The 25,638-nt window shown below is 44.1% G+C and overlaps 1 protein-coding gene across 1 annotated transcript in view; it reads left to right on the forward strand.

Annotated features, from left to right (window-relative positions):
• The window catches only part of LOC138452855 (uncharacterized), a 1,928,742-nt gene that overhangs the window by 15,851 nt on the left and 1,887,253 nt on the right, over positions 1-25,638 (forward strand). The window contains exons 2-3 of the mRNA XM_069605205.1: positions 9,673-9,845; positions 17,411-17,650. Of these exons, the coding sequence (XP_069461306.1) occupies positions 9,673-9,845; positions 17,411-17,650 (413 nt within the window). The remainder of the gene's footprint in view (positions 1-9,672; positions 9,846-17,410; positions 17,651-25,638) is intronic.

Genomic DNA, 25,638 nt, shown 5'->3' on the forward strand with positions numbered 1-25,638 from the left:
AGAATGAGAGAGAGTAAAGCCGGGAGCCAGAAGCCTGGGTGAAGGATCGAGAAAGAGGAAGAGGGAGGAGGTCTGGCCTTTTCCTGCTAGGATAGAGGATAGATTGTGGGAAGTGGTAGAGACACACAGAGCGGGGAAAAAAGAAATAAGCACTAAAGATAGCAGAGGAAGAGGTAGTGCTGCTACGGCGGCAAAGGGATGAAGAGTTGGAGGAAGTGTGAAGACGGGTAAGGAATGTAGAAGAAGTAAGGTGGAGACATAGGCAGGTTCTTGTTAGGTTGGACAAATCAGTTATCAACGGTTGAGGTGGATATGGAGAATTGGGATGCTGCCACAGGTACAGGGTTTGAGCAGTGAGGATGGGAGGCGTCACCCTATGGTTGATTATGCTTTTGTGCCTGTAGATGGGTCCAGGATGTGGTAACTGGAGTAGATGATGAAGGAGGAGAGGAATGGGATGTCGAGCAGGGAGAGCAGGGCATAGTTGCCCTACCTCCTGCTTCAGTAGCAGCGATAGAGAACACACATAGACTCATAGGACGCACCAGGGTACTTGCATGGCCATAGCAAGTAGTAGAGGAGAGATGGAGGAAACCGCAGTAAAACTGTGTGCAATTCAGTTTCAGTTACTTCAGAAGGGTCTGGGAAAGGCGTATTATGTCCCATGGTCCCACATGGACCAGAATACCCAGATGAAGACACTCCCTTCGCTCACTAGGCGGGAAGTGGATTTATCCATTGGAGAAACATACAGCCGGTGTCATGTTGGCCATATGGGACATGAAGAGCTTATCACGGCCTTAATCGGGGAGCGGTCAGATGAGCTTTGGAGGAGATCGGGGATCTGTGAGTTCAGTTGGATACACATGCCCACAATGGAGCAGCTTTTAATAATTGCATGGCGCAGGTATGGGGGACCTTGCGGATTATGTATCCCGATACGATTATGTATCCCGATACGCCTGATATAAATTTGATTCTAGCTAAAATAATGGCATTGGATGATGATCGTGTCAAACACATCCAGTTAATTCAGGAGATGTGGAGGGTAGTAACAGGAGAAGCATGGGACAAGAATGTGGCAATTTTGTTCCACATGATAAAGAAGGGACTTCCCAAGGAAGTGCAGCACGATCTAGATAAAGTGGTAGGAATGGAGGCCAAGAGTTGGCCGAAAATTCAAGCACACATTGTGCACTTTTGTAAAAGGAGGCAAGAAAAAGAAAAGGAGAGCACAGAACAGGCGCAAAAAGCAGAGGCTACGCTTGTTCAGAAGAAATTGGCAAAGATTTGTTTGGAAGGAGCAGTAATTACAACTCTATGGAGGGACAGCAGCGTGAATTGGGACAACAGGCACAGGGTGAATCGGGTATGAGAAAGGGGTGGATGGATGGGTATGCACCCGGTCAAGGTAAATTATTAGGTTTTGGCGGGGCAGAGGAGGATTTCTTCAGGGAAGTGGGTCATTTGACAGGTTTGGAGGAATGGGTCCCCAGTTTAACAGACCAATGGGAAATCATTATGGAGGGTTCTATGGGATTCAGTGTTGGTTATATGGAAGGTTGGGAAAGGCGTATTATGTGACATGTGTCACGAGACTGCCATGACAGGCCACAGTCTCTTAACATGAGAGCTCAGCTCAGCAGATGCAATCCCTGACCCTGCCATATGACCCAGGCTCTGTGCAATCGCAGCAGGCATAGGTTGAACAGAACCCAGCAACTGGGGATGCACAGACCTTTGGGATTCCACCGACCATGCCAGCACAAGCATCGGTGCAGACATGAGAGAAAAATCCTTTAACCCAAGGAACGGTTACTCACTACACTGAAGCAAATGTTTTTGGAGCTCCCCAGTGCTAATATGTACCAAGATTAGGACAGCCCACAGGGGTGTCTGATGTGTTCAGTCCTGTCCGTTACCACCAATCCCGAAGAGGAACCCCGGATAGGTGTGCAGGTAGGTGACTGAACGTTCTCATCCATGGTCAACACAGGGGTTACAAAATCTTGCATTAAGGAAGGTGAGTTCCCCATGTCAGGCAAAATGATGGACACATAGGGGTTCTCTGGGGCTATCCTGTTGGTTCCTTATACAGAAGATCTACGTATTAAGGTAGGTACTCAACATTTATCTGCCTCTTTGTTGTTTTGTACAGATACCCCAGTGAATCCTTTAGGAAGAGACCTCCTTAGCAAGCTACAGATTGCTTGAACGGAGGAAGGTATAGTATGCTCGACCCCAGGGTTTAATCCAGTAAGGGAAGCAGTGCTTTTTCAGACCTATTGTAGCGACAGCGCAATTAGAGTGGTTCCTGTACATTCAGCAGTGCTTCTTTATGGGGTGATGGTTTTGTTGAGTTGGGTCCCAGGGATATGAAAATCAGACATGGCGGGTACCAATGGAGTTTTGATGTGCCGCAGGAAGTAACACCAGGCACTATAGTTACGATTCTTCTAGAGTTGGTAGTGATCAAGAAGAACAGGGTGGTTCTCTCAGGCACAGATGAGTAAGGCATCAATCCCACCTTACCGCTAAGGGACGTGTCCCACGAGCAATTGCTCGAAGACACAGAAGACACAGGAGAGATGAACTTTGAAATTGAGGTACCTTGCCATATAGCGATAGAGTAAATGGAAGAACCACAGACCATGCTCATCGTTAAAAATAGATCACCATAATGGAAGGAGAATTTGGGGAAAGTGCTGGACCATTTATGGACCAGCAATCCTCATGACGTGGTGCTGCTTAAGAGTGTTGGAGCGGTGAGGATAACATTAAACCCTGGTGTGATAATAAAGCGAGTTAAGCAGTACCCCATGTATAGGGAGGCGGGCGAAGGGATTTATGAGACCATTATGGGATTGTTGATGCTCTGTATTAGTATTTTTGAGCGTTCTTATGCGCAGAATGGGATTACCATAATAAAATTATCTCCGGCCCAAATAATCAAACAGACTCAAAGAATATGTCAAAATATCACTTTGTCAGCTCAGTAAAGTAGGGAAATCTGGTGAACAACAAACCGTAGCTCACACACTCTCGACTGCATTTCTGTTCCACAAAGGCTTTATATCTTGATGTACGTCCACTACGATGTCATCCTACATAGACGGAGGGGTTGGTTAGGGGAACTTATCGATTTATAGTCTCTATAAGTGTTAGTAACATCATTGGCTGCGCTACATCTAGTCGGTATGCCTTGAACTTCCCACTAACTATGCATAATACAGAGTATAGCAGCATAACAGCAGCAGATTGGCCCCTGCAACAACATGTGCTCACTATTTCATAGGCCCTCTGATTGGTTGGCATTATCACCCAACCTTGGACACTAATTCGCGTTCAGATCGATTTGCCTGGTAAGCCCCTCACACATTTCCCATCAGAAGCCTCACTGGTCACAGTCACAGCACCTTCTGTACCCTTTCACTGCATTCTCAATGCCAGTCTCACTCTCCTGGCACTACTCAGGCGACCCGCCTTCATAACTGGCCACTTCTACCTTTTAACTTTTTCACTGTCCCTGGATCTATGGCCAATCCTTCTTAGACTTTGCTTGCACATGGAGCTACTGTATCCTGAACTAACTCACCCTGAATACCCGTCTAAATACTGATCCTTGGTCTCCTTGCCTCATTGCATTCCTGATGTTTTCAGTTCTAACCTAACAGCCACATGTTTCTGCTTCGTTGTGCATTCTGTTGCTGCAGCTGTTCTTAAAAATGTGCATTCAGAACTACCTAGTGGTTAATCGCATTTAGTTGCAGTGATCTCTGCTTCTGGCCTCACCTTAATTGCTGCCTCTGTATGACTGCCATAAGAACTATCTACTGTCTCTGATCTCTGCTTACCCACCATTATCAAATTTAGGTGTGCCTTACATCAGTGCATTCTTCTTGCCTCCCTCGGGTGCTAGGCCGTCTAGTGAGTATCCCTGTGCATAGTGCAGCTTCTCAAACTGTCTGACTTTTCCTTCACCTCCATGGCACGCTCCATCTCCCCCATATATTCTAACTGTTACTCTATCCTCTCTCACGAAGTCTGGAAGAAAAAAGTTAAAAAAAGATCCCTTGGCCTCTAATCCTGGCCTACCTATTGCTAACACCTATGTTAGTGCTACTTCCAGAGACTATCACTATTATCCTCTTCTCTGTCTCCTCTCCATACCAATGGACCTCCCATCTGATCGCTCCCCTCTCCCCTTTTTCCTCTTCACCCATTAATGGTGGCACTGGATGGGAAATGCTCTTGGCATACTGCTCATCCTCTAAGTGCATCATTAATGTCTATCACAATGGCACTCTCATGGCCCAAGGTCCTCAACCCAATCTTCTTCTCTTCGACTGGTGCATGCCGGACTTCATCAACTTCCTACCTCCTCCTGCTACTTCTCCTTCCTCTCTCTCTGCGCCTCCTTCACCACCTCTGACTGGTGCACCACCTCCCTGTACCACCCCTCCTCGAATAACTTTCAAAGGTGGTGACCAGCTTCACCTAGCCACTCTGAATGTTCGTTCTGCTGTCAAACATTCTTCTGACATCTGCCTCCTTCTTGAATACTTTGATCCCGATGGCCTTGCTCTCACCGAGACGTGGTTCAATGCCAGCTCAGTCACTGCTTTTGACTCCCTTCTCCCTGATGGCTACAAGATCCTCTCCAAGACTCGGCCCAACTGACCTGGTGGTGGAGTAGCCCTGATCCTCCCTGAGTGGGTCCTTACCTCTGTCATACCCACCCGGCCCTACTCCTCCTTTGCAAATCTTGTCTGCAAGCTTGGTGTCTTGCCAACTCTCTCTCATCTTTGCCACTATCTACAGCCTCCGGCCCTGTTTCTGTCTTCCTTTTGGAATGGGCTCACTTCACTGCATCTCTTCTGATCTTTACCTCTAAACTCCTCCTTGGAGACTTCAATATACACATTGACTCCACTGTTTCTGCCTCTTCTCTACTCTGTGATCTCAGTACCTCTCTCTCCCTCTCTATTCCCACTTTGCTGGACTAACTCTTTATAACTTCATCCCCACTGATCTCCTGCTCTCCAACCTTCTCACCACCTTCTCACCACCCTGCTCTCCTGGTCTGATCACTCTCTCCTCTCTTCTCATCTGGGACATCTTGGCCCCCTGACTGAGCCTCCACCAGCACTGCCAGCCTTCTTTGTGGTCATCCGTCCGATGAAATGAGTGTCAGCTGCTGCGTTTGCCTCCACCTTCATCCCTCCTCCTTCCCCTTGTCTTGATTTTCCTACCGACTATGTCCTTGCCAACCTTCATCTTGCTATCACCAACACTCTTGGTATTTTTGCCCCTGTCATGAGGATCCACCTGAAACCTGCCTCAAAGCGTAACAGTTGATACGACTCAGATCAAGCTGCTCTGAAACATAAGTGCAGAGTTGCTGAACGGAAGTGGCAAACTCAGGCTCATCCTCTGACAAACTGGCCTGCCGCCTACTTCAAAGACAATACCGTCCCTCTATCCACTCCAAGAAGAGGGCTCACATCCAGGCCCTGGAGCCTCAAACAACACAGCCAAAATTTGCAAGGAACTAGCCAATCCATCTGCAATCTTCACCTCACCTCTTCCTTCTCAGGCCCTCTCTACTGCACTGGTCACCGATTTCACCTCTAAAACTCAGGACATTCTGACCTTCTCCACCCCCTCCATTCCTCCACCTGTGCCCCTGCCTCCCATGGCCTTTCTTCCACCCCCTCCCACTCTCTCCGCCTTCTCACCTATCACCATGGTTGAGATCTCTAGAGGGGTCCACTATATGAAGGTCTCATCCAAACAGATGTCTCCCTGTTCTACTAGAACCATTAAGCACAACATCTCCCCCCTCGTTCCAGCTCTTGCTGCCTTCTGCAACCACTCTCTAGCATCTGGCTCTTTCCCTTCTTCTCTCAAGCACTCCCTTGTGCACCCCCTCCTAAAAAAAACTTCAATCGACCCCTCATGTCCGTCCAACTATCACCCTACCTCTATCACATCCTTCATTGGGAAACTCCTGGGGAAGTTGCTCTTCCCCAATTATCAAAACACACTGAGCTCATTGGCTGTTTACACAACCATCAGTCTGGATTCCGAGCATCCAGAGGCACGGAAACTGCTCTCTTGAACACCCGTGAAGAACTTCTTGCAAATACTGACTCTAGCTCTCCCACTGTTCTCATTCTCCTTGACATCTCTTCCGCCTTTGACACGGTTAACCATTCTATCCTCATAAAGCGGCTCCAAGATTCCCTGGGTATCTCAGACCGGGCACTGGATTGATTGACCTCCTTCCTCTCTGACCGCCTTTCCCAGGCCCTCCTGGGCTCTTCTCCTCCTCCACCACTCTCTCCACATGTGGTATTCCCCAGGGCTCTATCCTCTCGCCTTGGCTTTTCAGCATCTACCTTGCACCTCTTGCTCACCTGATCGCTGCCTTCTCTCCTCATTTCCAGAGTTAAGCAGATGAAACACCTCTTTTTGAAGCTCCCCTCTCCCTACTCCTCTTCCTCCGTCCTCATCCCTGACTGCTTGTCTGCTATTCAGTCTTGGTGCACCTCCAATGATCTCTATCTTAAGGCCATTAAGACCGAGATCCTTCCTATCAGGACACCTGCTCCCCATTTCCCTCCTACACTCTGGCCATCATCTATGGGCTCAACTCCCTCTCCTTGCACTCAGACCAGAAACCTTGGGGTCATCTTTGACTCCTTCCTTGCCTTTACACCTCACATCTTGGACCTTGCCAAGAAGGCCCACTTTCACCGTCACCTCCTTAGGGGCATTCTCCCTTTACTCACATTCCACCAGATGCTCAATGTCTCTAGAGCTGTGTTCCTCTCCAGGCTAGACTACTGTAACAGCCTCTTCCTCAATCTGCCTCTCTCTTCGCTCCGTCCTCTTCAACTAATCCAGAATAGGGCTGTATGAGTTATCCTTTGCCTCCAGCCCTGAGACCATATGTCTCCCCCTAAAAGCTCTCCACTGGCTCCTGGTTGCTGCAAGGATCAATTTCAAGACCCTCTGCATCATCCAGAAGGCTGTCTGGGGCCTGAGACCACAATACCTGCTACTTTCTCTAGCTAAATACTCTCCTTCCAGATCCCTTTGATCTTCTGACTCCAATTCTCTGCTGATCAAACGCTTCTCCAAGCAGAGAGCTGGGGGCAGATTTCTCTCCTCAGCCGGCTCCCTCCTATGGAACAGCCTCCCTCTTTCTCTCTCTCTCCAACTTGAACCGCAACACCTCAAGTTCCGTAAACAAATCCAGACCTTTCTTTTTTATCCTCCTTCGCTCTCTCCCTCCCGTGTTAACCAGCCCCTCTGTCGCAGAGACTGACGGCCTGGTCCCTCAAGAGTCCAATAGGGCCTATGCGCAATCGCCCCCAAAACCCCCCCTGCACTGCCCCCTGGGCCCACATCCGCCTATCGGGTGGTTTGCCTCCGCTTTGCACTTACCTGTGGTGGTAGACCTCCCTATTCACCTGGGATGTCTCCACCCATGCACCTACCTGTTGCCTCCCAATGGGCAACACTGGCACCTCCTCCGCTATGGGACCCTAATAGTACTTACCTCCATCCTGCTCCCCCCTTCTTTTTCTCTGCAATTACACGCTCTGAATGTCACAAGGTCTAGTAAGGCCGCTCTCCGTTTCTATCTATTCATTGCCAATTTCATTGTTTATTTGCTCTCTTGTTCACTGCCCTTGTAGCGCTTTGAAACACTGTCTTGTTGTATAAGCGCCTTATAGATAACCAATAAAATTAAAATAAAATATTTGAGAGCAGGGGGCTGGCTAACACAGAAAAGGAATGCCACCAAGTGCGAAATACTGCCAGATGCAGGAACAGACACAAAGAATTGCAACCAAGAGAGTAGGGTTTCTGAGATGCAACTCCACCTACGAAGGAAAGCCAATCAGCCTCCCCACCTACAAAAACAATTAACCAATGAACATCAGACCCACCACCGATTCCAGGCCCACAATTAAAACACTCACTGAGCATGAATTCACAAATCAATTATACATTGCTTCTGCCTGACTCTCACCTCATAGTTTACAGGTTGATTTCACAAACACACAATAATCCACTCTAGCATGCCACACCTATGAGCCCCATCAAGCTCAATGTGAACCACCAAAGTCAATATCTCACAACAATCTCCTTGTCAGCCATGCAGGTCGCAGAAGGTGGACAAGGCTGGCAAGAATATTTGGTGCAATGTCTAAAGCATTCCAACGCTATATTTGCAATACCTCCTAGAAATATTGTCTCTTGCCCTTTCAATATGGGCTTCGACCACAGCATGGTATTGGAGCAGCTTTAATTGGTTTCAGGGATTATGTTTTTGCATCTATGGACTAAATAAAAGGGTGTGCTGCAGGTCATAATGGAAAGATCCCCAACTTTTGATGCAGTCAATAACCTCACCATAACACATTGGACAGAAGTCAGTGTACAACTTGGCTCTTACTCCTCGGCTGCATCACTGGTTACTTACTTTGTGGTGTTCTGCAGGGTTCCCCTCTCTGGCCGGTCTTTTTTAATGTGTATCTGTTTCCACTCTTTATTCTTCATGTTAAAATCCAACTTTGTCACATTTCACTCTTACGCAGGACACCCACATTTACAATGAGGTTGCTGGAGCAGAAGGAGAAGGTGTCTGGTGTCTATCAAATCTTCTATGCAAGCTCACCATTTACCATTCAACATTGCTAAAACTTAGCTTATCCAACCACCTCGGCTAGACCTCTTGCTTCTATTGAGCAAGAAGGAGAAACATGATGGTTTGTCGTCAATGATCCTATGCGTTTGGAACCACAGAAGATCAAAGTCGTAAACAACTGCTTTTTCTAATTTAAGATCTGAAAGAGTATTGTTCCACTATTATATCAGAAACATAAGACTATAGTGATGTGTGTGGCCATCACTTGCATGTTGAACTACGCTAACGCTATTTATGCTTGGCTGTCAGACGCCATAGAACTCAGAATGTGACAGTTTGCCTAATTTGCTGCTTACACAATTATGATCGTATTTCAGTAGCCAGGATTTGTTTATGATGGTTCAAATTCCTAGATCAAGTATCTTTTAAATTAGCTTGTCTAACCTAAAAAAGGTCATGCATAAGACCATCTTACCTGGTTAAATAAGTTCTACCTTACACTGCAGGTCATGATGACCTGGGAAGCACAAACCAACTGTTGTTGCAGTGTCTGAACTTTAAATTGGCTTTCAAAGGAGTCTGCAGGTTTGCCAGTTTGGAACTCTTTGTCACTGGAATTGCAGTCTGCAAAGACCTTGCTCGCTTTCAGGTCTCAACTTAAGACACTGTTCTTCTGGACAGTTCATTGACCAGCTCCAAACAGGGGTGTGTGGGGGGAGGGATGTCGGGGAAAAATTAAACCGCACCTAAAAGGAAAACCGGCTGAACTTTATTAAGGTGGTATGTATTCAACGCACTTGCAATTGTTTTTTATTAATAAGTATTTGTCTTTTTATTGAATGACAGCATATTATATACTTGTTCTTGAAATTCAAAATTGAGCTTTTTTCTTTTGATAAACCCTCAAAGTACAAGGATTCTGAGTACCTAGAGTGGGCCTATTGAAGTGGTATTGCCTTTGTACCAACATTACATATGAACGCATAATATTTATAATTTTATTTCCCCAGCTGCTGGCCACCAGACTATCTTTTTCTTTTCTGAAGCTGATGAAAATGCACAGCTCACAAAATGGGACCTACGCATCAAGTCTGACTTGCTGAATTGTCGCACCTTCCACAGCTGGGGAAGCGGGACTGAGAAAGATCCACCTCCTACCATGCTCTACTTCATGCGCACAGAGGTAAGGACACTGGACATTATGCTCAGCGACTTAAGCGCTTGCCCCAGGCTTCTGTATGCAATTTGCACTCAAAGGTTCGAATCCCAGCAGGTACCAGCCCACTCAAATCTTCATTCATCCGAGGATGACTCATTAAAATGGCTAATGACACCTACTATTACAGTGGTTGGAAGTAAGCGGAATAGGCATAAAGCACCATTTAGAAACATAATATTATTATGACCTGGAGGGTTACATGAACGATCAAGTGAGACACATTGGTTTAGCTGCACTTGAGTACGGGTGCGACGTAAATTCCAGGTAACTAAAGACTCTCTAGCATACCCAGAGAACAGTATAAGGCAGCACCGCTCCTAGCACTAGTGAGGCTTCCAGAACCCTTTGTTGAGGCAAGCAGAGACATGATTGAGATTTTCTAAGACACAATCCACTACAGAATAAACAAAACATCTACACTTAAACCAAAAACTACAGGATGAGCCTTCAAATGCCCTGGTTGACCATTAGCTGTGAGGTGGAGTTGAGTGTCACCAGCGTATGACTGAGAGGCCACGTCGAATCAGGTAATCATGCACAGAAGAGGACAAATATAAAAGGGGCCAGCAAGGCAGCCTTGTGGGGTGCTCAGTGCCTTCATCTTCAAAGAGGAAAAGAACACTCCCATTCTGACAGTGCCCATCCTGCCTTCTAAACCGAGGAGAACCACTGGAGGGCCCCACCCAAACCACCGCCGACAAATGATAGCGCAGGAGCTTAAAGTTTATCATGCTGAGGACCACATTTACAGGAGCCCCAGCAAAGAAACCACCCCATCATCAGCGGTGGACAGCGTGGTATCACGGATGCCAAGGAGGGCAGGCTCCATCCTATCATAGTATGGAAACCCTGACTGGGATGGTGAAGGGACTTGTGGGTGCCTATTTGGGGTTAAAGTTCTCCAGGATTTCTGCAAAGTGTGGAGAGGTGCAGTGTTGTTGGAGTGAAGGTTTAACAGTCAGGTAGGTGGATACAACCTGCCCTGTTTTTTGGGATTGATTTTATAAGTTGTCCGTGCATTGTTTCTTGTCTTCCTGCTGTTTTCATACCCCACGCAGGGGTGTGTTTGGAAAGTTGTGAATGCAGGTGCGTATTGCTGGCTCATTTTCGAATTGTGTCCCACCGGCAGCATATTAAATGTTATGTCGAGCACAGAGCTGCTCGTTTATACAACCCCATGATGTGGATCCTATCCTAAGGACAACTGAACAAGGGCCAATGGAGGTGGTGCTGAATTTAGTTGTACCCTGTAGAACATTTCTTGCAGTGCTCCATGAGCTCCTACAGTACCTTGATCCACCGCCTTTGAATAGCTACTGCATTTCATCATTGCCATGCCTAATTACCGTAAACAAGCACCCGCAGCTCTCAGTTTAGCGTTGTCTCCATGCCTAGCTCTAGTTGTGGGAGCAGAGTACTCCTTTGATGAGCTGTGGTGGATCTGGTTGCTAGGCAATTGCTGACTGTCAGCTGTGCTGTGCTGGTTTCAGTAGCAGTGCTTATATCCTTCCCTTGATTCGTGTAACGGATATCAGTACTGATGTGTGGCAAATGCTTTACTTTTACGATTAATGACACAATATTAAAAACAGGGTGCTGCTCTCAAACCCGAATCTGAAAATACATTATCAACCTTTCGAGAGTAACATTAAATAACATCCTAAGACTGTATCAACACCCTCAGCATTTTATGAAAAATTGTCCGTAGAAGTACCCCAAATATGTGCTTTTTAGTTTTTAGGTAATTGTTAATAGACTCATTTTGCTTTAAAAACATGTCCTTTAGACCGATTTTTCAGAGGGATTAATGTTTACGTTTAAACTATGCCTTGACAATGTATTTATTTATTTCATTTGGTATACGCCCCCAGGACCCGAAGGTATCACAGCACTAGATTACATACATAATAAGGCATAGGTAGTTGCAGTACAGAGTTTCGTGTCACAGTAGTTTCAGAGAGACACATGTGTATTTGTTAATCAATGCAGTTTTGACTTGTTTGCCGAACGCAAGGTAGGAAGGTTCGTTCCTGATTGAGGGTGGGAGAGTGTTCCATAATGTGGGAGGGATGACGGTGAAGCAGGAGCTTCCTGATTGTTTCCTGAAGAATCGAGGAGTAGTAAGTGCGATGGATGAGGTTGAGCGTAGGGTTCGCAGGTTGGGTTTTTTGGAGATGCGGTGGGTGAGATGGGGGGCTGTGTTGTAGAGGCAGCGGTGAGTGGTGGATAGTATTTTAAATTCAATGTGTGATTTGACAGGAAGCCAATGGGCATCGTGCCTGATTTGGGAGATGTGCTCTGAGTGTTTGAGGCCCCAAACTGCTCCAAGGGCGTTGTTCTGTGTGAGTTGTAGTTTATTAAGGTTTTTGGTGGAGGTTCCTGCTAGGATGGCATTTCAGTAGTCAAGTTTGCTGCCGATGGTTGCTCTGGCTAGCGTGAGGCAGTTGCTAGGAGTGAGGAATTTTCTAGAGATATTGAGGAGTTTGGTTGAATATGCTGCCGAGGAGGCCATGGCTTTCACATGTTTGTTCAGGTTGCGTTCCACATCTAGGTAGGCTCCCAGTGTTTTGACATGGGGTGTTACAGGGATACTGTTCCCATCGATGATGATGGAGGAGCATGAAGAATCAATGTGTACGAGATGGTGGGGGGAGCCAACAATGAGTAGCTCGGTTTTATCATCATTAAGGCAGAGGTGGTGGTTAGCCATCCAGGCCTGTATGATGTAGATGTGGTTGATGTTTGCACTGTCAAGCTCGTAGGAGCCAGAGAGTTTGAGGAGGATGTACTTCGTGCACATCATCAAGTGTAGTTAATAACATCTTTCAGGCTCCTACGGCCGTATACTTGCAACTACTCCCATTGATTCCTATGGGTAATCCTCGTGACTCCCATCTGCATCTTCTTCTTCCCAGTAGTTGGACTTCTAGAATGGAAGTAGGGATTGTGGAAGGTGTAGGTTTTCCTGGAGATTATGGAAAAACCATGTAGGTTTTTGTCAGGGTGATCTGATGGCTAAATGGATTTTCTATTGGGTTTTAATTTCCTTGGTCGTTTTCTCCCTTTTCTTACAGAAAGGTACTATGGTATGATGGGACTCTGCTGACAATGTCCCATGACAATTGAGGGGATGTTTGGTAGGGGTGTATCGGAACGGGATGAATACCATGTCTCGTCCGAGGGCGTGTTTCCCATAGTCCCTGAGGACCCCCTGCCCAGGGGATCCTCCCTCGCTTGTCCGCCCCCAGGGTTGGTATCCAAGAGCGATGGCCCTCCCCAGGCCACCTGTAAAAAGGATCCCCAGTAATAGCCTGGGAGAAACACCTCAGGTTTCTCACACCACATACAGGACAAGCAATGACAGGGTCTGTGAGCCAACACCTTTGATTGTATTGTATGAGGTTACTTAAAGACAATACCAATAGAATTTTATGTCCCACACGACCTTATGGGACACGTACCTGGTCACTCTACTACATCAAATAAACAATATTTCTCACTGTGTTTTCAAACAAATGTTCTTTCAAAAAACATATACAATTTCTTTCTTTCATTGGAATAGTTAATTGTAGTTTTAGTTCGTACAATTTTTTCAGAAAAAAACTTTCATTACACCATTCATGCAAACAAACATATGTATATTTCTTATTTGACAGACCATGAGGTCTTAATACACAAATAATGACTTTCAGAAATATGTATATATCCCCTATACATTTCTGTATTTGTTAGAACACAATCACATGTTCTTAATTCACTACGCGTTTCGGGGTTCTCCTGACCCCTTCTTCAGGTGATGATATCGATTGTGTTCTTATTACGATTTCCTACAACACAATTTCAAAGAAAAATTATTTTTACTTAAAATGTTGTCTCTACGTTAGGGTGAACACTACTGTGTCAAAAACAAAACAGAGAAATATCTTTATGGCAATTTAACTGACCTTGTTGTATCCAGGGTCATTGAAATCTTCAAACACTCTTTTGTAACTCCTAATAATTGCCCATGGTTCAAGTCCTCCTGTGTTAATATTTCAGATATCAACTGATGTCATCAGTAGGATCAGTGGTCCTGTCCCATTGGTGAAACAGAATGCTGTGCCCGCTCTACAAAAACAAAAAGAGAAAAAATCCCCAAATAAGTTAAATAAATGTTCCATAACCCATCCCTATCCAAAATGCCTCACCCATTCAAAAAATAAAAAATAGGCGTGCCAGATTAAGTCCAAACTTTACCTTCAATGGGAGTCATCCTTAACGCAAAGCGGGAACGGAAACACGGCTGCATACACAGCCTCCCGTCCCGCAGTGCGTTTATATTCATTATCTCATCTGTCACGTGATTGCGACCCTATCACGTGACAACCCTAATCTAATTTGTAATACCTTCATAAAATCCACGGACACGAGACCACCTTCAAGCAAATACCAAATGTAATGCGGAGACGGCGAAATGGCTGTAAGCACAGCCTCCCGTCCCGCAGCACAATAGTGTCTGGTTAACAAAATGTCACGTGATCGCAACCCGATCACGTGACATGCTACGTATCTTTCGGGACTTCCTCCAGATTCTATCTGTAGATACGATCCTAGAATCACCGCTAAGTTCGACTTTAGTAAACGTAACATACTCATATGAATTCTCCCACTCTTTCTATTATGCTGCATCATCTAATAACAGTAAGATAATGTGTTCAAGAATCTCTTACAAGTATTTCTTTGAAAAATATTAGACTGAATCTACACAATGACAATGCTCACGAGGACGAGAATCACCACCTGGAATGTCAGCAAAGCCTGCAAACCCTGCTGATCAAACAGAGACACAGAAAGGTTATAACAGCAAAGGGAGGATAACTTAATATATAATACTCCTGACAAGGGACAACTAGGAATGATGCTTACAGAATAGTGAGAAAAACATTTACAATCACACAGGAGTTGGGTACAACAGCACACTACCAAGTCACGAATCCGCTCCCTATAGAACCCAACCTGGATATGTGGTTAGTCAAAATTGCTGGCAATTCAATCTTGTAGCAGCGGTAATGCATTTAGTTTAGAAAAGAAAATAAAAAAATGAGGTTCTGTTGTTTTTCAAAACTATTTATATCAAAAATAATCTCAAGGTAGAGAAGTCACTAAAAAACATACCATTTTGCTTTACTATGATGATGTATGATACTTATACGTTATGTTGCACGTTTTGGAATTCATTTACTTTGCTTATGAACTTGAATGTATTATCTTTAGACTGGCCCCGATGAAGGAAATTTGTTTCCGAAGTTCATTGGCAATTTTGGTCTGATTGATTAACTAATTGTGGCAATTACTTCCTCACTAAGAAGACATTAGTGACTTCTCTACCTTGAGATTATTTTTGATATAAATAGTTTTGAAAAACAACATAACCTCATTTTTTTCTTTTCTAAACTAAATGCATTACCGCTGCTACAAGATTGAATTACGAGCAATTTTGACTAACCACATATCCAGGTTGGGTTCTATAGAGAGCGGCTGCGTGACTTGGTAATTTACTCGGTCTCCTGCTTTACATGTATTTTGATTCTGGGTGTCTCCTACTCGTCGCAGCCAGCTCCTTTTGAAAATTTTATACAAATTGTTTGGAACAAGTTTACTTTTTGTTTATAATTTTGAATACTGGACACACGTGGATTGATTACCGAGTGGTGCCCACTCACTTCACTTCTTACAACAGCACACTACACCTAACAATCAATAGGGAGCAAAGAGAGAAGTGCAAGGGAAAACCAGGAACAGACTACAGGAGAAAGTGAAGGGACAGGAGTAGGGAAAACTAAGTTACATGTGCAAAACCTCCCCCTAAAATAGGAAATCTCTCAATGAAGGGTGTCTAAAGGTTCATGGTTACACTGCATGACAGGGCAAAGGAATAAAGAACACAGACAAAATGGGTTGCACAGGAAAAGGAAAGCACAGGAAGGTGTTGACTGCAAAACAGAGGAAGACACAAAGGGAAATAAGCACACTAAATTCGAAATCCAGGGATCCAGGAACAAGAAATAATAAACTAGGAACTACACACTAAGCATAAGAACCAGGAACAAAGGACCAGTCACAAACAGATACACTGCAAAAATGATCAGCGCTGGACTGGAGCAAACTGATGCATTTGAAGCTGGCTAATGAGTACGCGCCTCAGGTGTGCTGTTTGCTAGCACTTGACAGCCATAGGTGCTGCTTTTCCTCCACCCAACCATTCCTGCAAGGGTAGAGATGAGGCAGTGGGCCAAGCATTCTGGGAAGCAAAGCCTTTTGATTAAAACAGCATACTGGCTGCCAGAAATCTGAAATGGATCCGGAAGGGAAGTGATTTGAAAAACATGGATTTAGAGCTCCCAAATAACCACAGCACTGTCTAATAAAGTTTCGAAGGAAGGTCCATTAAGAAATAACCCCAAATGAGGCTCCAAGTGGTGAAAACGAGAGCGAAGGGAGCGAATCGTGACAGTAGCCCCTACCAGAGAGCTCTGTTGTGTGGTAGTTGACTGGCATCCAAGTTATTGATTCTGAGCCATAGGCGAGGGTCTCTAATGAGGGTGAAGGTCACCTAGAACAACTAAAGACCAATGGTTAAGGTTCTAAAGATATTTGGGAGGGGAGAAATGAAGCCTCACTTAAGGCTTCCTATGACACAGCTTGTCAATGGGGGTCATTAGGAGTTTGGTGGTATCCTGCCGCTAAATCTGGCGGGATACCACCAAACAGTATTACCGTTCCTGCTGCCTGATATCCCAGAATTACCGGGATATTCCAGGTGGCGGGAAGGGCAATAAATCCCCATTCCATATAGTCCAGCAGACTCCATGTAGGGGATTGCTGGTATTACCGGCACCGCTAATACAGGTACCGGTAATACCAGCTGTTTTTTGGTGATGGGGCTGGAGGTAAATCAGATAACCCCCACCTTCAAACTTGTACTCTGCTGAACCGGAAAAGTGCCAGTATACAGAAATACTGGCACTTTCTTTCCAGACCGGCAGAGTCCTAATATAATAATATGATATGATATGGCATTTATAACGCACATATACACAAGTGTTTCAAGGCGCGAAGTGAGGGCTGATCGATATGCCTTTAAAGCAAAGCTGTGCAAGAAGTGATTTATATTTGGGTAAGGGGGTTTATAGGGTGCTAGTCACTTTGAGAAACGTGTGCCTACGTAACATGTCTAGCTCTGTCTCTGACACTACTATTATACCACCATATTGGCCCGACAGGTAAATATTTCAACCCGAGACAAATCATTTGATTCCAAAGTGGATTAATAAATAAACAGTATGGAGGGTAAACATCATGTATTGGAAGTTGTATCTTTGTTGGGATTAACGCTATTATCTGAAGACGATACCTTTTATGCAACATATGTTGCCATACACATTTCGGTGATCTGCACACATGCACCATCTTAACTATTGTTTTGTGTCAGCATTTCTCAGCGTGTCAGCAATTTGAAGCACTGAGTTATTTTTCCTTTTTCCCCTCAGACCAGCACGGATGTGGATGCGGCCAGGATGGAGAGGGATATTTTCTGCGGCGAAATAAAGGAAAACCCGGTGGAGAACCTAAAGTGCCTGCTAACTGAGCTCTTTTTCCCAGTTCTGCGAGCACAGACGGACTGGGGCTCATGCAGTCAAGAAAGTGTGGCTCACTTCCTCTCGGGCCTAGATAAATATGTGGCAGCAATTCAAGATGTCACAAGTGTGGCCAAGCCAGAGAAGCAACAGGTGGGTCAAACTAATATGTTCTGGATAAATTACTATCTGTCCATAAACCAGCCTGTGACCCTCATTGTGTGGTCACATAGTGACACACACGTGAAATGATTTCTTTCTAGTGTCAGGGAATGTGTTGGGACTGCAGGGTTACATTAATAGCTTCAGGGGACAGTTATAAGTGGATCTGGGCCTATCCCTCTTTGGTGCGCACTTAGACGCCAATTACTATGCACTCAAAAGAACACTGGAAATCTCTCTGAACAGCCTCTGAGAAAATAAACTAGAGCCTGCTGGAGGTAACCCACTGTGGTGGTACCAGATTGTGTGCTACGAGAATATTACTTTTGTATTTTTATCTCTAAATTCCTTAGTCAAACAAATCTTACTTTTTTATACTCCCCCAGAGTTTGACCAATGACACATTTGTCATTTATCATTGGGATTTGAGCTTCACATGTTAAACCATCCAATTGCCACAACAGCTTTTCAACGCTATGTCAGACTACCGTGGACATGTCTTTGTAAGGGTATCACCAAGCTTAAAAAAATAGACATGTCTTTTAACATTGAAATCAAGACATTTAAATAATATAACCCAGAATACATCACTAAATCAACTTATGATAAAAGCATATTAAATAAACACACAATTGAGGCCTTATATTTGGATATTTAAACAGTATGGGCTTGGCAGTCGCATGTAGGAAAATAGACAGGCTCAGCAGGAGAAAGCCAGAAGAGCCACACAGCCACTGTGAAGAAATGACTTCGGCCCTGCAGGAGTACAAGAATGAGTAGTGGCTGAACCACCTACTTAGCCTTCACACTTCTACAAAACAAAACTGATCCCATTCATAGAGGTGACACCGGCACAGACAACACATATGCCTCCTTCGCCTTTTGTGGTAATGTGGGCCGTGGGAACGCCATATTGCTTAGACAGACAGTAGCAACTGAAACCACAATAGTACAACAGTCCATAATAAAGGAATGCCCAATCAAGGTTCAATAAAATATATATACTTTAATGAAATACACCAATGTGACAAAACAACCATACTAGCAAACACTAACAAAAACCCACCCCTGTAAAGGAAGTCACAGAAATGCAGAATGTTATGATACAACCACGTTGGATACTTAGCAGGGAGGAGAAAGGCAATAAGTCAGCACAATGTTCACAAAGGATATCTTTCTGCAGGAAAAGGTGCAAAAGGGAGCTTAACCAGTGTCTAGGGTCCCAACAAATGGACCAGGGGGGCTGGGGCCTTCCAACAGTGCCTTATTCAGTTTGTGGCGGTTCAACAGTGTTAAACCGGGCTTATCTCTGTGTGAGCATTTTGAATCAGGTTCACATTTTTGCGAATTGTCGTGATCCAGATGGGGAGCTGGTGTTGAGATGGTTTGAAGTGAGACTCGTTGCGGTTCAGTGCAGCATTCTATCTAATGAAGCAGGTCAATAGAGGCACCAGGGTTGGTTCAATGTTCAATTTCCGGTCAAAGGTGAAGATGCTGGTTGCTCGAGGCATTCGCTTGAGAAGCTGCGGCTTGAAGTCTTTTCTCAGCGCTGAGCTTCTGGTTCAAGCAGAGGAAGAGGCAACGAGACGCTCAGCTGGTGTGGTGCGACAGCAACAGTGGCTTGATGTTCGGGTGAGTGCTAAAGGCAGCACTGGCGGTCTGATCAGTTCAAGGCCATGAAAAACCAGGATCCTGGCTGTTCTGGCTCTGAGGATGCCCAATTCAGGGGCTCAGAGACAATATTAGTCCTTGTTTTGTTTCGCCCAGTTCGGGGGAGGCTGGCTAACACCTGCAGGAGTCCTTCACCTGCAGTGTGGTCCTGGATACCTGTGTAGCTGGCAGAGAGGCAGGCCCTGCTCCATCAGCAGTTCACCCCCAATGGGTAATGGGAATGGGTAGGGAGCAGAGCTTGCCTCTCTGGCACTCTTCCTTCACCTGAATGGCCGGGGGCTTTGGAATGGTGCACTCTCGCACACTAGGTCCAAATACAATTCTTCTTGCAATCTTTTATAGGCAAAAGTCCACAGGTGAGCCCTGTCCTTGTAACACATGGTTGTTGCCTTCTTCCATCATACCCAAAGTGTTTTGGGCTAAAGGAAGTGGAGGAGACAGGGAGGAAGGAGTGGTACAAAGAGACCCCAAATGGTGGAATACTTCCTCAATTGTGCTGAGTTCCCTGTGACTATACTAACCCCTCCATTCTCAGACTGCTAGCATCAAAGGCCCTTTAATATGCAACACCATAATGTGAAGCTAGACTTTTTGTTTAGGGTGTAACCTTTGGTTCCTGTTTCCTAGGATAGCTCCTACTGAGGGGCTGCCCTGCTGGAGAGAGGGGGTCACTGACCTCACAAAGGAACAAAGCAGAGACATAGGGCCTTGATATGAGTATGCAGGTCTGGAATAAATGGCAGAAGAAATGCTGGTAGTTCTGGCTTGTTTTCTGGAACGGCACACTTCAAGTTTGCCAGAGGTGGAAACGGATCTCCCGGCAGGCCTGACCTGCTGGGAAATTCAGACCCCTACCGGCAAATAAATGCCGGACTCACCAATCCCATGGGGTCCTATGGGATGCAGTCAAGAAAGTGTGGCTCACTTCCTCCCGGGCCTAGATAAATATGTGGCAGCAATTCAAGATATCACAAGTGTGGCCAAGCCAGAGAAGCAACAGGTGGGTCAAACTAATATGTTCAGGATAAATTAATATCTGTCCATAAATCGGTCTGTGATCTTCATTGTGTGATCACATAGTGACACAGAGGTGAAATGATTTCTTTCTAGTTTCAGGGAATGTGTTGGGACTGCAAGGTTATGTTATTAGCTTCAGGGGACAGTTATTAGTGGATCTGGGCCTATCCCTCTTTGGTGCGCACTTAGATGCCAATTACTATGCACTCAAAAGAACACTGAAAAGCGCTCTGAACAGCCTCTGAGAAAATAAACTAGCGCCTGCTGGAGCTAACCCACAGTGGTGGTACCAGATTGTGCGCTACGAGAATATTATTTCTGTATTTCTAGCTCTAAATTCCTGAGTCAAACAAATCGTACTCTTTTATATGCTCCCAGAGTTTGGCCGATGACACATTTGTCATTTATCATTGGGATATGAGCTTCGCATGTTAAACCATCCAATTGCCACAATAGCTTTTGGGACTCCATGGGAGGATTGGTAATTTACCGGCTCTCCGTCGCCCTTAATGTCCCAGTAATACCAGGATATTGGGTGGCAGAGATGGTAAGGCAGGTTTGCCGAGATCCCGCTGGAATTACCTTTGGGATACTGGCAAACCTATAATGAGGGCCATACTCTTTCAGTCTCTTGTCCTGCTGGCTGACAGAGACAGGCTGTCTGACTAGAATAGTCACAACTCTTTCACAGCTGACCTGGGTTCAGTGTTGACACATGGATGATTAAAATCAGATGTGCCTTTAATAAGTATGTGAATTATCAGCACACCATACCCAAAATGCAGGTATGGCTTATGTTTATAGATTATACTGCCACTAGGATGGCAATTCCTCATAGTTATGTAGTTTTGGAAGAGAGCTGCAGATGTATTTAAAGCAGCCTCTCTGCTGTAGTGACTTGGCTATTACATGAGTTGTCAGAAGGGCAACTGTGACCTTTGAACCTGCTCTGTGCCACTGAAGAGCAGGTGCTGCAGATCAAGATACTGATGCAGCATGACACAAGTGTACACTATGCTTTTGGCATGGAACCTTATGAACAGGGGAGCATGGTTAGCGGACCACCCTTTCTGAGATGGAATCACCCACATTACTTACTAATTTAATAAAAATAAAAAAAAGTCACGTCTTCTGCCCCCTTGGCAGTTGACAATTCCTCACAGCCCCACAGAGACACAATGAGGATAAGGGCAGGAGTGTGGAGGCAAAGAGATGGTGAGCCCACGTGCAAAGGCACACCAGCGAGTGGATGCATGGAGAAAGGCCAGTGAATGTTGGCTGCGCACTGCTGAAAGAAAGTAGACATTCTGGGCACCTATAAGCTAAGAATTCCAGCCATCCTGATTGGCCAAGACACAGCCAACATTCTGAAAGGTCAATGCCTACAACTATGTCAATGACATGCATTTAATTTTTTTACCTTGGCATAACCAACCACAAGACTCATTCCGTTTTAGGAATTATTTGCTTGACATTTACAATTGGGTGCAGGCAACCAACCTTAAACTTATTGTTGCAAAACAGAAATCATGATCATAAGCAAACAGACTGGTCTTTGTCCTTTCCCACTCAGGTCCCCTAACTTGGAACTTTTCCTCATCCGACCTCCAAGGTAAGAAATTTGGGACCACTTATTAACACAAATTTGACCATGAAACCTCAAGTCAGCATGGTATTTAGAAAGGACTTCTTTACTGGACGCCACTTGAGGAGAATGTTTCCCTTTTAAACTTTTCTAGTTGAGTTCAGCTATCTATGCCCTTAGTTCTATCTATTCAAATAGCAAATACCAAGTCTTCCGAAAGACGCTGACAAAAGGTCTCCAGAGACTACAGAATGGGGCTAGCATATTAATGAAACTTCCAGAATTTGATCAAGTTACACCGATCTTAAGAGCTCTGCCCCAGATGCCAGTGGAGAGTAACCAACTTGTTTCATCCAACATAATTTCTCAAAGTAAACCCTGCATAAATCCTTGTGGTCTGCATCATCATTCCTTCTAGTTGTACCGAAAACCAGGAGGAAGAAGGAAGAAACGAACGGGCAACTGCATTTTGCCAGTCTGTGCAGCAAAACTGTGCAAACTCCCCCGATGGTGTTATTGCACTATACAAGACAATTTAACATAACATTATAATGTTAGCTCTTTAAAATGCAATGAAAGCTGAGCACGTTATAATGTGTTTTTGTGGAGCAGTGTACCTGTGTGCTGTGCACCATGTGCATAATGAACCGGTCAGGTGGCTCAATGACCTAAGTGTTTGCTATTGACCTATTTGTGTGACTCACAAGTCTGACCCCCGAGGGCCCACACAGCCTTTCTTTTTTCTTTTCTTTTTTTTCCTTTATTGTGTTGTATTGGTTAAATATAACCTTTAACACATTTACATAAACATACACATTTCCATTTATAAAATACAAAAACCATCCCTATACAGCAGTAACAAATGAAATACTTTCCTATATACATCATATGAGCAATTCCACTTCCTAAAATTCTAATAGATAGTTTAAAATCTAATTAAATTCCGGATGGGTATGAGAGATTCAAAACCCTCATAATTTCTTGCCACATATAAAACAAAGTAAAACCCATCACCATATTGTCACCAGAGAATACATAAGCCCAAAATTGATTGGTGTTAATAAAATTCATATCATGTACCCGTCTAAAAAATGTCTTTTCATAAATCGAGATCAGTTTATGACACTCAGTCAATAAATGTCTAGCTGTTTCATGCTCCAAGAGACATGCTCGGCATACGCGATCCTTACAGGGAAACCCAAGTCCAGCGCCTCTGGTGGATAAAGTGGGCAGTTGATTGAGTCTCAAGCAGAGAATACATCTTCTTACTTTCCCATTCTGGATATTCCTCATATAACTGCAGATGGAGTTAACACAAAAAGCTTGCCTAGCAAATACTTTATAATGAGATTTCCCGGCCAAGTGCTGGATGTGCTTATTCCGGTCTCAAACAGCTGCTTTTATCTTAATTTCCCCAAACTTAGTTGCTAAAGACGGCTCCGGAAGAGTGCAACCAATTTCTCCTAAAAACAAAATTATCTCCTCATGCCACTGCTTAAGGGCCTGGTGGCAGATTGAATTACCATCCTCGCCCTCAAACGGGGCATAGGGGGATTGTGGATTATCCTTACTCATCAAAGGTTTAATGTAAAAGGAGCAGGCTGCAATCATCTTCCTAGTAGACAGTGAGATGAGAACCAATTCAAAGCATAGAGCTTCCATTGGGACCGCTGGCGATAGCCCTAAGGCCTTTCTCCAAAGTTTTCTTTCTAAAACATCCAGCCATCCATTCTCTTTATTAGTAAAAACGTCCAGTCCATACAATACACTGGGAACAACACAGGCGTTGTATAGCTTAACCAGGCCTTCCATAGAGTAACCACCTGCGCTAGAGATAAAAGTTCTAATGGCCTTGAATTTAGCCATTGCTTTACTCATGGCAAGCTTGGCAAAGCCTCTCCTGTTCAATTTGTTATTAATTAGAGTGCCCAGATAAATATAACTAGAAACTTCCTCTATGCTCTCATTCCAAATGGTCCAATTGCATCTTTTTATGTTCTTTCTTTTAACTTTAATAGTCATGATTTTAGTTTTGGAGAGATTTTATTGTAGATTATGGTCCGAAGAATACATTTCTATGGCATTAAGGCAATGTTGTAATCCTATTGCGGTTTGATCCAATAGGATAATGTCATCTGCGTATGACAGCCAAGTAATAGGACAAGATTGCACATGCGGCGGATAACTATGACAATTTCTTCAAACATTTTCTAAACCAGCAATATAAATATTAAAATACGTAGGTGCCAGAGTACATCCTTGTTTCAGTCCACAATTTACAGAAATATTTTCACTCAAGTCTCCATCCTGATTCATTCGGATTTCAATGGAATTATTACAATATAAGGATTTTGCAAAATGGAGTATTTGGGATGCATATTATTCTTTTCCATTTTATCCCAAAGCATCCGCCTATCTACCATATCAAAGGCATTAGTAAAATCAATAAAACAAATGTATAAAACCGTATCTTTTGATAAAAGGGTGCTAGAAATAAAATGCATAAGAATCCAAATATTTGATACAGTAGTAAAACCCTTACGAAACCCCGTAATCTGGCTACCAAAAATATCCTCATTTACAATCCAAGCGTTAATGTGGTCAAGCAAAAGATTACTAAAGATGTTAGCACTTGTGTCAATCATTGCAAGGATTCTATAATTCCCAGGAGAAAACCTGCTACCTTTTTAATAAATGGGTATCAAAAGCGATTTTTGCCAAGATCTGGGAACCAAAACTGTATCTATGACCTCACAAAAGTTGATATATAATACTTTTGCCCATATTATAGGAGACACCTCATACAGGGAATTGGGCAAGCCACCTGGGCCTGGTGCTTTCAATGCTTTTGATTTAATAATAATTCTCACAATATCATCTTCTGTAAAGGAAAAATAACTCTTTTCTAACAATGCCTGGTAGTTATCTTTATCTTTGAACACATCCTGTCTATAATATAAGGACAGCATGTAGTCTTTCCATGCATGTTTGATATTGCATTCATTTCTTTCATGTTGCTACTGCCCGAACTAAATTTGTTAAACTAACACCAACATTGTTGCATATTCTTATTAAGCAGGATTAGGTATACATTTTTCCATTGAGCCGAGGAGACCGCACTCCTGTACATTCTGTGCCAGTTCTTATATCAGCATTTTTTATTTCTTGGTCTCAACAGTTTGCTCAGTAAAATCATGTGCACACTATTTAACCCAGCGTACCTCTTGTCTCAATTCCTTTTTCTTCTCTGCGACCGCATAGTCATATCTATTTCTATGTTGAAAGCCTGAAAAAAAATGCTGGAGAGAAAGCTGAATAATCAGATGATAAGACTCCAAATCTTTAAAAGCAATTGCAGAGTTGACATACAGAGCATTCAGCAGCATCTGATTTATTTGTTGTGTTTTAGAATCAGACCAACTGATTCGATTTCCTTGGGCATTAACCTTCAGGTCAACCCGCAATTTCAACCTGTTTATGTCTGTAGTAGTGATTTCACTTAATATGGGGAGCTGATGAATAAGTTCCAGGACATTACGTCTATTTAAGTAGGGGCTTTTTTATGTAGCATGGAGATCAATTATCTTTATTTGGTCAGAAGAAGTCCCCTCAAGGATGGACGATAAATCTACCTCAGTATCAAAAATGGGGACTTCCTCCGTCAGGATAGGAGTTCTATTAGCCTTCTCAACAGCTTGCCCAGATT

This window comes from Ambystoma mexicanum, chromosome 4p (assembly GCF_040938575.1).
Source record: "Ambystoma mexicanum isolate Mex_15411 chromosome 4p, UKY_AmexF1_1, whole genome shotgun sequence".
NCBI classification, from domain to species: domain Eukaryota; kingdom Metazoa; phylum Chordata; class Amphibia; order Caudata; family Ambystomatidae; genus Ambystoma; species Ambystoma mexicanum.